A 13,928-nucleotide genomic window follows, 5' to 3' on the forward strand; every position below is an offset into this window, starting at 1 on the left:
CCTTAGAGGGATCTGTAAGCAGATATTCTTTCAATGATAGGTCATATTAAAAATCAAAATGCTTACCTTTAAGATAGTGCTTTGCACAATTAATACTGCACAAAATTATACAGAAGGTTGTAGGAATAGCTTTCCCATATGACTGCTTTGATACTACTAAAACCACACAAAAGAAAAAGGTGTTATTTGACAGTTTGAAACTCTGTATTAATATTTGATATTAAAAATTTTTAACCAAGGCAAATTATCGAGGAAGTAACTTATTTAAAAACTGCAAATGCACATTAGAGTGTTGGGAAAATATTATATTTTTATAGAATGTATCCAGAAGTGGGTTTTAGAGACACGTGCCCCCCCCCCGTACACAACCAAAAGGTCGAAAGTTACAATAATTACAGGAGGAAAAATAAGGATAGAGGGGTCAATTTTTACCAGTGTCACAAAACATTAATTCTGCATCCACTCCTGGCTGTACCCCATAAAAGCACAATGTATTGGCTCTGAGAAGCATTCAAAGGCTCTATAAAAAAGAAAAAAAAAAAAAAAAAAAAACCACAGTGCACAAAATATTTGGCTTTAATAAAGCCTTTCTGGATACACTTGATTCGTAAACCAAGAAGATAAGAGGTTACACTCATTTTGATCCAGATTAGTCTTGATTACAATTTATTGAGAGATGGGTGCTGCCAACAGTACAATGTCATTTGGGGGGGGGGCTGCCTTATCCACTTTATAGCCACACCTAGCCATATCCAACTTTTATATTCCCAAAGTCAATGGATAGTTGAAGGGCATCTATTAATAGCAGTAATGAAGCAAAACACACAGTAAAACCCTGGCTTACAAAGAAGCCTCCAGACTAAGCATCGGCACTGTTTCTGTTTTTGAGAAAAACAGAAACAGAAAAAAACAGTTAGAAAAAAAACAGAACAGAAACAGAAACAGGTCAAACAAAAACAGGTGACCTGTTTCTGTAATCTATTCTGTTTTTCGAAAAAACAGAAAACAGCTGTTTTTAAAAAAAAAAACAGCTGTTTTAACAGCTGTTTTTCCTGTTTTTTCCTTACTTCTTCTATTTCTAATAGGAAAGAAAACATCTTCTTGTTAAATCCTTGTAGTCACATACAAAAGATGAGCAACTTCGTGTAATTCAACACACTAGCGTATTTTTAGGGGGGGGGGGGCGAAATTTGTCATAAAATGTGTCCAATCGGGTGATACCAACGCTATATTCCTTTCAAGCTTAAATGTCATTTATAATTGACAATTTACCCTAGTTGCTCTTAGACCGTTGCTTTAGCGGTAAACCATTGCTCAAAGCATATACCAACACTATATTCACCGCTTAACGCATGGATGCTTTCAAGCCGAGGCTACTTAGACCGCTGCTTGCTAATATATACCAGACAGACACAGAGTCATCCCATCTAGCTTATGTCCACCGCTTAAGTTAGAGGCTATTTAAACCGTCGCTATAGCGGTAACCCATTGCTCTAAGCAAATACCAACGCTCTATAACGCTCTATGGTTAGACCATTGCTCAAGTGGTAATAACCCTCCGCTACACACATACCAAGGTGTCTAGGTTCACCGCTTAAAGTACGGATGCCTTCAAGCCGTGGCTTGTTGGATCGCTGTTCTAGCGGTAACCCATTGCTCTAAGTCAGTGGTTCCCAACCGGTGGTACGCGTACCCCAGGGGGTACGCGAAACCCTCGCAGGGGGTACGCGAAGGTCCCAAAATTAATTTAGTCTACATCTTTAAAACTTGTTTCTGACTCAGTTCCAACATTTCCCTCAAAATCAGATAACATAACCCATTGTACGTAATTTCAGACTCATTTTCAAAACTTTCGCTTTCAGTAACCCGCTAATTTTTCTCCATAGCCGTAAGGTCTCGATTTAAACTCAGCGAGTTCAGTATCTTGTCATCTGTTGAAACACGAAGTTCGTGAATTGTGGTTGCAAACAAAGATGGATAGATTCCTGATCAGGAATAACAAGAAGCCGAATGATGGTCCCCAAAACTCTGAACCTGCACCTAAGAAGAAGAAATATGACGAATCATCGGTCAAAGTGCGTCGATATTTGTCAGAATACCTAGGGCTCGGATTTAGTGCGACAAAGTCTGATCCAGTGAATGCACAGTGCGTTCTTTGTGGTCAAGTCTTGGCCAACAGTTCCATGAAACCTGCGCATATGAACCGGCATCTCAGTAGTGTGCACCCTTCTCATGTCGGTAAGCCCATAGAGTTTTTCAAGCGTAAACAAGAAGCATTCGCTAGTAACTGTTTGGAAATTGCAAAAGTGGCATCAGTTTCTTCAAAGGCTCTCCGGGCTTCGTATGCTGTTTCATATTTAGTTGCGAAACAGAAAAAACCGCACACCATCGCCGAATGTCTGATATTACCAGCACTAGTGAAAGTCAGTGAAATAATGTTTGACACGAAAACTGCTACTGCCCTTCAGTCTATACCTGTGTCGAACAATACCATTTCAAGAAGGATAGAAGACATTGCAAGCGATATTGTCATGCAGGTTATTGAGCAAATAAAGTTGACGAAGATGTTTGCGTTACAGCTTGACGAAAGCACGGATGTGTCAGGTGAAGCCCAGGTGATCGTCTTTGTTCGATATTTAGATTGTTCTGACATAAGAGAAAATATTCTGTTTTGTCAAAACCTACAGTCAAGAACAACAGGAGAAGAACTATTCAAGGTGATTGACAAATTCTTCGCAGAAGGGGGCATCTTGTGGGACTGGTGTCTATCAGTTTGCAGTGATGGAGCTGCCGCCTTAACAGGGAAGAATAATGGGCTCATGGCCTGGATAAGGAAGAAAAATCCAAGAAAGTGGTTGCACTGCAACCACTGAATCATTCACTGAAGTGGTTGCACTGCATCATTCACAGACAAGCTCTTGCATCGAAAAGGATGAACGCACATCTGCACGAGACCCTCAACGAGGCTGTAAAAGTGATCAACTTCATCAAAGCCCGACCACTGAACTCAAAAATGTTCAAGTTGCTGTGCCAAGAGATGGGTTCAGAACATCAACATTTACTTCTGCACACAGAAGTTCGCTGGTTGTCTCGTGGGAAGATTTTAAACAGACTTTTCGAGCTTCGACAAGAAGTTCAAATGTTTCTTCTGGAGCAAAAATCTGCATTCAGTTCACTTTTTGAAAACCAGGACTGGGTCTGCAGCCTGGCCTATCTTGCGGATATTTTCGACAAACTGAATGACTTGAATCTGTCAATGCAAGGTTTCCGGACGGACGAACTCTCCCTGAATTCGAAGATGTGTGCTTTCATCAAGAAATTGGAGTTCTGGCTTAAAAAGGTTCAAAGAAACAGCGTTAGTGTCTTCCCGACCCTTGACAAGTTTGCGGACGATAGTGAAATTGATAACCTCAACACAATCTGTGATTGCATTCGGGAGCATCTGACAAAGTTGCGAGATGAACTTGTGTCATATTTCCCATCGATTATGAACCAAGATAGAACGCAGGATTGGATCCAAAATCCATTTGTTGAAGACGTGACCTCAAGCTCCGGTCTTAGTGACAAGCTTACAGAGAATCTGATCGAACTTGCCACTGATCGCGCCTTAGAACTGAAATTCCAAAATGTAACTGTTTCCCAGTTTTGGCTGGAGGTGAAAGGAGAATACAAGGAACTAAGTGAAATCGCCATGTCTGCTTTGTTACCATTCGGATCCACTTACCTTTGTGAAGTGTCATTTTCGGCAATGTCATTGATCAAAACCAACCACAGAAACAGACTGAGTGTACAAAATGACCTTATAATTGCCGTTAGTGACATCGAGCCAAGATTTGATAATATTTTAGCAAAAAAGCAGCCTCAAGTTTCTCATTGATTTTGTAAGTACATTTAAGCACCGTCATATTGGACAATAAATCTCGTGTTTTTGAAAATTTGATTTTAGTTAAGAAAAAAGTAAAACAACGATTCTCAAGAAAGGGGTACGCAAACTTTTTGGGCCTTGACTAGGGGTACGCGGACCGAAAAAGGTTGGGAACCACTGCTCTAAGTAAATACCAACGCTATATTCCTCTTTTATATGGGATTTCATTGAGCCCATGTTTGCCGCTTAAAGCACGAATCCTTAAAGCCGTCAATGGTTAGACCGTTGCTCAAGCGGTAATAGCCATCCGCTACACATATACCAACAGTAGAGACATTGTCATATGGGGTTCCCATCTAGCCCATGTTCACTGTATAGCGTTCAAGCTTCTCTCTCTTTCTCTATCTCTCTCTTTCGCTCATATTTACCCCGCCGTGAATTAGCATGAGAGGTTGACTCTAGTTGAGCATTGTGGAGTGACATGCATGAGAGGAAAATTTTCAAGTAGTCAACCCGTAGTCAACGGGTTGACTCTATTTTGGCATTGTCAAGGGACATGCATGCACGGAGAGGTGTAGCATAAATGGGAGACAGTCACAACGGCAATCAAAGGGGTAAAATTAACCTTGACTGGGTTGCCCACTTAATTGGACAATCTGTCTTAGCTTTTTTCTACAATTGGCCATGACTTTGACTTTTCCCACACCTATTCCCTTTTTGTTTAAATTCAAAAATCAACGGTATCATGGTATCATGCCCGCTAGATGTGCGTTTCGGTACGGTAGGCACGGGTAGGTATCATGCGTTTCGGTATCATGCCCGCTAGATAGCGCGGAATTTGAAAAAAAAAAACAGAAAAAAAAAACAGAAAACAGAAAAAAAAAAAACAGAAACGGAAAAAAACAGATGAAAAAAAAACAGAACAGAAACAGAAACAGGTAAAACAAAAACAGGTAGCCTGTTTCTGTTTTCTGTTCTGTTTTTTGTAAAAACAGAAACAGAAACAGGCAGAAACAGGCAAGAAAAAACAGAAACAGAAACAGAAAACAGAAACAGTGCCGATGCATACTCCAGACTTCTTCAAGGAGTCTGAAAGGATGGAAGCACTCTCTGGCAAAGTGCACCAACCTACACAGGAATATGTTGAAAAGGGGTCCAGCTCATTCCCCTCCCCTTCCCCCACCCCGAAAATTATCCCAGATTTAAAATTGAGCAGCCAAAAGGAAATTAAGACAAATAAAGAAAATGAAAAAAACAAATATTTAATTACAAATCAGTTATGAAGGAGGAGTGACCGGTCATTGCGTAGGCAGGGAAGAGAAGGGGTGCCAGATGGCGAAAAGGGCGCATTCCAATGCTAAAATTGTTTGAATCTCCATGAGCCTTCAGAGAAATGTAGGAAGGGATATGGAGGGAGGGTAAGAAATTATTCTCTCATTTCCCTTTATTTAAACTAAGCCTGAATAAGTATGCTGTAGGGAGATGCCACCCTTCTTAATGCAGAAAAATGTTCACAGCACTTATTTTAAAGCTTCATTTAAAAAAAGTAATTGGCTTCATATTTCATAAAATTCTATCCATTTTCCCTGGAGATGGGCAGTTGTGTTTGTTTGTTTTTTTCATTTTCTTTTTGTTCATACTTTCAGTTATGTTTCTTTAAAACAAAAATAGAAAAACAACTTCAAGACTAGTAACAAGTAAAAGCAATCCATAAGATTTCAAATTGTAAGCTAACTCATTCACTTCTTCGAATTCTTTGAGAGATTAGTGAACTTGCTCATCAAGTCCAATTTCCTCTTTTGTATGTCCTTTTCCGCCCGCTCTCTCTCATGTCCTTCGTTTTTTTTTCCGTCTTCTCGCGTTTTCATGCCACTCTCTAGTAAGGAATTCACCAAAGCGATGTCCAAGGAATCATTTGAACCCACCACTCTCTGTAAGCGTTCGGTGGCTTCTTTCAAGAAGGCATCAACAATTGCTCTTTTTTTTTCAGAGCGTCCGCTTTTCTTGCAATGATTCCTCGAGTCTATCTAGCCCTTTTTTTCTTGAGATGTCAACTAGGTTCAGCTCTCTTTCTTTCTCTTGGTCTTGAATGCTTTATTCAGTATCTCGTTCTTTTGCCTAGCTCTCCGCATAATCTTGGAATTTTGACAAGCCCAACCTAGCCAAAATCAACAATTCTTTGGGAATAAGAAACCTTTCGGGTTTGCCAACATATATGTTCAATTCGTCAATCACACACAGCTCCACATTCAGGACTCCTTCTGACATGGAGGCTTTGTTCGATGGAAGAAGTATTCTTGAGAGCAAAAAAAAACTTTCCACGTCAGCACTGCCGTGCGATTATGTCAATGCAGCTTTCATAAGCTTCAACAAAAGCATACACTTTTGCCCACCAATGTATCCATCATTGAGAAGATTTGAGGCCAATAATGGTCAATGTTTGGTGGTGTTGATTCTACCGAGTTCGTGGCTTGAAGCAGTATACACTCACTTCTAACGTCATCAACACTTACTCTTACGTGGATTTTTAGAGCAAGCACAGCTATATCTGACAGGCTTCTAGCTCTTTTCCTTTCCGTGGGATCCAGGCATCTAAGCACTCCGAGAAGGCTACTGGAAGAGATGGGGCACTTCTTCATCAAGTGTTCGGCAGCTGCCTTGAAATATCTTTGCGTCCTATGATGGCACCCTTGTCTTTCTGCCAATGTTATTTTCTGAGTATCTAACGCAAGTTAACCTAATCACCAACAGCGTCCTGAGTATAATTGTCTAAGTTCTCAAGCAAAGTGGTAGAAAGTTCACCAGCAGACATGATAATGTTGGGTTTAAGAAGTCTTGCAAAAACACTGAGAAGTAAATTTTTCAGCTGGACTTGTAAAGCATCACAGGCGGTGTGTTCTTCTGATATGCTGCTGTGAATTTCGTAGAAAGCTCAGAATTGAATTCGATGAATACATGAATTCAAGTTCTGCAAGTATATCTTTCCTTTTTAGGTAGTTTACAATCATGAGGAACTTCAAATTTTCAAATGTTTCTTCAATGGCATGTAATGCAAAAATACACCATGAGTGCAGGCAACTGATCAATCACTCAGCAAATAGGAGGACCCAACGTCAGCAACCTTCTTGGGACCTGCTGAATAAACTGTTGTATGGGACGCCTTTCTAATTTCTGGGATTCTAAGAAAATCTACACATCATGCAGGCCAGCTAAGGAAAAAAAATACCTAAAGATGACAACAAAGTTGTATGACTTTGTTGATTGCCAAAATTGCCAAATTCCTGAAGCCCTTTCATGAATATGTAGTACACATGATGAGTTTTGACTTGGGATTCTACTGTAGATTGTGTCTAAAGATATGACCTGGCTGAAGACGTGACTTCTGGCATTAATTTCTCAGTTCTTCATTTAAACATTCAAGGTCTGCCTTCTTCTCGAAATAATCTGAAGTTTCCCATAGATAATTCTTCTCCTCAGATTATTGGAATCTTTGAAACCTTTCTTCACAGGGGCAACAATATGCTTTTAGATATTTCCAGATATAACTTGGGAGTTTGTAAATAGATTGGAGGGAAAAAAGGTGACTTAGCATTTTATATTCCTGATTACCTGGATTATACTTTGCACAGTGATCTGTGTAAACATTTGGATGGAATTTTTTAGTCTATTTTTATTGAAATTTTGATACACAACAAGAGACCTATCATTGGGGAAATATATCACCCATCAAGTGGGTCAATTCCTTTTTTCCTAGGAATATGTAAAAAGGCTCTGTCTGAAATATGCAGAAGTAATTATAAAATTATCCTTTAAGAAGACTTCAATATTGACCTGTTAAAAACTTTATCAACAATGTCTTAAAACTTTTTATCCTCTGCTTTATCCTTTGATATGTTTCTTTGTATCACTATTCCTACTAAGGTTACTGGCACATTTGCCACAATAATTGACAATATTTTTTTTCTATTTTAATGCCTAATTCAAGCTTTGTTATCATGTCTGCAATCTCTCACCAATTTCCATGCATTACAAATTATTCAATCTCTGGTCATCTTCAGTTCCTTCCACTCCTTGTTATTTACCATTCCGTTACCAACAGCATCAACTTGAACAGTTCAAATTTCGATTGTCTGATACCTACTGGGAGTTTCTCACTGATTCCAGGTAGCCTGTTGATAGTCTTTTCAACAAATTTTATGATTTTGTCAGAGACCTTTATTGATAATTGCTGTTCAACCTCAGCTCCTAAAAGCTTCAAACATGCAGTTCCTTGTGTCCCTTGGGTGACCACAGCTCTTCTTAAGAACATAAAAGAAAGATTATTTAAGGAAAGCATTCAAGTCCTCTAGCTCTCATCATCATCTTGAAAAGTATAAAAAAAAATTATTGAACTCCTTAATTTGTAAAGCAAAGTGTATTTATCACTCCCAGATGTTCTCCAAATTTGGCAAGTATTTGAGAAAAGCCTGGCAACTTACAGATGCAGTTCTTCATCCCAATTTCAAAATAAATAACTTGCCAAATACATTAGTTTCTAAGTGGGCAGTAACGCCTAATAGCCAGGTCATAATGGATGAATTTTTCTCTTACTTTACATCCACAGGGAAATCAATTTCTGATGATGTTTTGATTAGTGCTTTTTCTAACAGTGACTTTAAAAAGTACCTCAGTCTTTCTTGTCAAAAATCTATGGCTTTGGATCTTGTTTTAGCATCTGAAGTCCAGAGAATTGTCTCTGAGCTAATAGGATTATCCTATTTTGGGCCTCATCAAATTCCTTCCAAGTCTTTGAAGTTTATATCACCCTCTATCCTATCCCCTCTCACCATTATTATGAGCTTATCATTTTTGCATGGAACTTTTTCTAGTTCCCTGAAATCTGCCAGATTAGTTGTTCTCCAAAAAGGTGGTTCAAAAAGGTGGTTCTAGAGATGATCCTTCTAATTATCAACTAGTTTCTCTTTTATCAGGCCTTTGGTAAATTTAAAAAAAAACGCATTTATTTTAGACTTCTATCATTTCTGTATAAAAAAATCCATTACAATCAGTTTGGTTTTCACCAAGAAACACTCAACAAAACATACTTGCATGACCTTGCTGAAGTTCATTCACAAGACAGGGGTAGAATTCCAGCTGCAATTTTCCTTGATGTTGGGAAACTATTTGATAGCACATCAAATACTATCCTACTCTTCAAGTTGGAACACACAGGGATACAAGGAAACATTTAGCATTGGTTTGAAACTTATCAGAAAGGTCTATCACTATTGATCCTAAGCTTCAAGATCAATTCTGTATTGATCTTGAAATTCTGAATTTCTGATCTTGAATTCTGTATTTACATTTGCAGATGATAGTACTCTTTGTGTTCAGAAATTAAATAATCTTATCATGAACATGTATTCTATCCTAGAAAGAGCTTTTGCTTGGTTCAATGCAAATTCCCTTGCCCTAAATCTACCTAAATCTAGTCTACTTATTTTTTCCAGATCAGGTACTTTTTGTCCTTTGGTTCAAACTATTTCTACTACTCATGGTGATATAACTTTTCCCCCTGACAGACTCCTGGTGATTCCTGGGTATTTTATTGGAAGAAAATCTTTCTTTCAAACATCATGCTGCTCTTGGAAACTTAAGCTCTCCAGAAACCTAGAAGTTCTTTGGAATCTTTGTCATTGTTTCCCAGGTTCAATAATAAAGATCCTCTTTCATTCTCTCATTCAATCTTACATGTACTATTGCCCAACAGTATGACTATTGACATTCTTTTCTTTTACCCTGTTTACAAAATATATAACAGAGGAATTAAATTCATGGACTCCACCCTAACTTCTTTGAAGAGTTATATCTTTAAATTCTAAACTACAAAAGGAATCTTGCATTTCTTTTTCTCTCAGAAATGACGTGGATATTTTCATTCATAAAACCAAAACCACAAGATCAGATTCTAATCCATTTTTTGTTGTGCCTCCCTATGAAATTCCCTACCAGTTAAAAATGGACTATGTTATTCTTATAGACAATCTAAACAAGAGCTAACAAACCACCTCTTATATCTGGAGAGTTAGTTCTCTTCTCCATTCTCTTTTTCCCCTCTACCTTTCCTTTTCAATTTATTCAATTCATTTATTCTGATTAGCATGGCATGTTTTGTTGTTGTTGTTTAATCATTTTGTTTCTTTTTCTCTTCTTGTCCTTCTGTTTGATTTTAGTGTCATTATTTGATGTTATGTTTAGTCCCCCACTCTCACAAGCCAAAGAGCCTTTGTGGGGGTATAAAATATTGTTTGTTCTTTTTCTGTTTCCTTTAAAAAAAATTGATATTATTACCATTGCTGCCTTTCTTTATCAATCTTCCAAAAGGTAAATTCTTGCTCCAAATGAATTACATCAGCTTTTTTTTACAATTTTCTCACCAGTTGCATATTCCATGAAATACATCACCAGATGGCAGCTCCCAACTTGATCTTTTAAAAAGGGCCAAAAGTGCACTCTAATCTGTAGCTTTTTTCCTTCACTGTTTGTAGTTTTATTGTATTCTAGAACAAGGTAAGCTTCACCTATATCCTTCATAAGACTCTGTTTACAGTGTGGATAAAGTCCATCAGTTATCATGTACATAGCTTTCTTTGCACTCATCAACATCCCAGGCAATAGCTTACCAGTGAATATGGCTATAAAGACATCAATGATTCAGTCACATGAAGCTGCAGACATAAAAGCTTGCAAGATATTGAATACCCATGTGACTTCTGCTTTGAATGCAGCATCTTTGTCACAAAACATCTCAAGAATTTTACTTCTATTGCAAGCTGATGGCTCTTCTCATTAAGACTCTTCCCTAGCATATCCACACAATTGTAACTGTAATGGATTGAGATGGATTATAACCCATTTCTTGTGCTTGTCTGACAAAGCATGCTGATTCAAGGTGTAAAAGCCTTTGCAGCAGCTAAGATTATTCCTAATTAGCAGTAAAAAAAACTCATTATCACCAATCCAGCCTCATTTAACCTTCTGACACTCCTGTTTTCTTTAGTTAACCAGGAGCAACAAAATTTGTAGTTGCCCATTGTCTTTCCTAAATATACTTGGGAGACCTGAAAGACTAGTAGGTTCAAATACAGAAGGAAACACAAAGATTTTTACCATCTGAATATTCCACTCATGGTACTCTTCTCACTCAACCTGCTATTAGCTTATCAAATACCCTCAGGGAAAGAACATGCAATTTGCACCATTGGAATGCAAGTCAATTTGAACAAATTTGTACTGGTATGGTTCATTTCATTTTATGAAGTCACCAGGAATTATCAATATTTGAATGTCATTACAATATGACCAATCCCTCCCACCTACCCTACAGCCTAAGTCGATGTTCCTCTCTATTCTTGAACAGTACTACCATGTCACCCATTTATCCCACCCACAATATAGGCCAATTTTGTGCTGTTATATACTTCCTATGTTTACAACAGTTAATAGACACTTTGACCACAGATGAAATTCTGACTGTTTTGTTGCATTTTTTCTGAACTGCAACAGCATAGTCAAGAGACAAATATAGCCAGATTTGTGAAAAAGCTATACTATCTAAAGAGGGTCTTTTAAATATATCATGCTTCAGTTTTTGAATATACCAAGCTCCCAAATAGAGACTTTTGAGGGAGTTAAGGGACTACTTCCAAGCCCTGAGAAGAGAGCCAGCCCTCAGACCCCCCTTTGTCCAGTAGACACTTAGGGGAGAGGGGGTGCTCTTTCAATCAGAAATTGAGAATTCTAGTGCTTTTTTTGAAAGTTGAGTGATAGTAGAGGAGCCAGCCCTGATCTTAAAACTTTTTTGATATTTTGTTCTTTTGCAATTCCATAAGACATCCAATTAGCATTTCAAGGTAACTATTTTGTTCAGAATAACATAAATATAAAAAAAACATGAAAGGCATAATACCCGCAGCCCCTGAGATTAAGTGTGGTATATTATTTAAACTGTAAAATCTTTACAGGTTTATTTTATAATGGAAGAAGGGGGGGGGTATGTTTGATCTTGAGAGTCTAGTGGCATGAAACTTTCAGGGATTATTTTCTTGGTAAAAAAAAATGTTAATATCCAAGATGATTCATTTTCAAACAAAGCAAACATCTGATTTTGCTTACAGGTTACATCATCTATAGAGTGAAGCATATTACACCAAGAGCCCTGCAGGCAAATATGCTTTACTCTATAGGTAATATTACTTGTAAGCAAAATTGGACATTGCACTGCATACCTCCAAATCAATAGACCATAAATGTAGGCTAATATTTAACTAATCATTCTGATTTGCCTGTTCAAATTTTGTCATAGGCTAATGTCACAACAGCTAGTATTGCAATGGTTCAAAAAAGCTGGGTAATTTAAACTCAAAAGTGACAGTAAACCATCTTGGATATTAGCATTAATGGTAGCAGGAGTTTTTTAATTATCTTTTTTGACTTCCTACTAGCCTATAGCCTACAGAAATTACCAGTGATGACTGGAATTAGTAATTAAAATATAATTTCAGTTCTATTGTACAACCCCAACTTTTCCCTTGGCTTCAAAACCCTACTTACTTTAAGCATTTTTAGTTTGCCCCATAGAGAAAGAGGGTCAACCCAAAATGGATACACTTCTAGAATTAGCATTTCTAAGTGCTATTGTATGAAAAACTAGTATAAACTAGTTTCCAGTTTAGACAGCTTATGATGAAACTAAAGTTTTACCTTATTTACTTTATGAATGATATAAGCTAGGCAAAATAGATAAAACACACTTCATAGTAGTCTAGGCCAAGAGTAGATTACAACACTTCAAAGCCCTATTGACCCTAAGTAAACTAACAAAAGAATACAAACCTCTCCTGTGACTATATTGATTGCCAAATAAATATCACCAAATGAACCACTGCCAATTTTCCGAACAAGCCTATACTTAGATGCAATGATAAATTCTTGAGCTCTAATAAGAGCCAGGGAAGCACCTTTTGACATTTCCATTTCACTAAAACCCTTTTCCACTCACTCAATAACAGGCTATAAACACTTCAAGAACTAAAACCTTTCCTGACTCTTGTGGTCTTAAAGATTGAGTAGCCACAGACTTTTTGCTGCATCCAAGTATGTAAGCTAATTCAATAAAGCTGAAATTCTCAAATGAAATTTCAATTTATTGTTAGATGTTTCATTTTTTTTATCAGAAAATATATATATTTACAACACCAATATCTTTTGTCGAATTTCACCTCGCCTTCACATCAAAACTTGCTAGGAAATGGCGTAATTTTATGTAATAGATAGCGCTTATAAGGAGCACAGGTAACAATGGACGCTGCGAACAGGGGTGGCTCTATGTCATATCGATGTGCCATACGGATAAGGTAAAGAATATGGCACTGGACTTCACAGACCCTGCCGGTTTTGATGAGTTACGTTCTATATCCCTTCATCCAGGAAGTGTCGTGAGGGGCTGGGGGTTAGCCCTCCTGTGCTTTCACGGACCCTTCCTGTTTATCTTCCTTACATTATTTCAAGTACTCATTTAGGGCTAGGACGACCCTGACTGAGCTTACAAAATAACGCCACTGATCCCCGTTCTAACGAAATAGCCGGTGATTTCGGGAGTTGAACCCGCTGTCCTAAGGGACAAAGGATTTCAGATCTAGCTTGAATAAATTGCCATATTGTTTTGTATAATGTATGCAATGTTGACATGTTGTAACAAGACAAGCTTACTCCGTTTATGTGTTTAAAATGAAAAAAAAACATAGATTTTTCGAAGAAATTTCTTTTTATTCATTTCATACTACATCTTTTTAAAAACCTTAATGGCATTAATGACCCTCTTAAAAATCCTAAATGGTTGAGTGATACATTTACTTTTAGGGTAAAAAATCCAACAGGTGTTGTTTATGATGTTAATGTTAAAAATAAACTCAAAAAGATTGTAAAAAAATAGAGTTGATAAGTGCAATTTTATAGTTAATAGTAGGTTCAACACGAAGCCCATTTCGGGTCACTTTAGTTAAGAACAATGTGGCCTTTTTGC

General features: G+C 37.6%; 1 protein-coding gene across 1 annotated transcript in view; it reads right to left on the reverse strand.

The window, feature by feature from the left end:
* Positions 1-13,138, reverse strand: part of LOC136027563 (casein kinase I) — a 60,004-nt gene extending 46,866 nt beyond the window's left edge. Inside the window, exon 1 of the mRNA XM_065704932.1 lies at positions 12,740-13,138. Within this exon, the coding sequence (XP_065561004.1) occupies positions 12,740-12,880 (141 nt within the window). The 5' untranslated portion in view covers positions 12,881-13,138. The remainder of the gene's footprint in view (positions 1-12,739) is intronic.
* Between the last annotated feature and the right edge of the window lie 790 nt (positions 13,139-13,928).

Source organism: Artemia franciscana, chromosome 5 (assembly GCF_032884065.1).
Source record: "Artemia franciscana chromosome 5, ASM3288406v1, whole genome shotgun sequence".
Lineage (NCBI taxonomy): Eukaryota > Metazoa > Arthropoda > Branchiopoda > Anostraca > Artemiidae > Artemia > Artemia franciscana.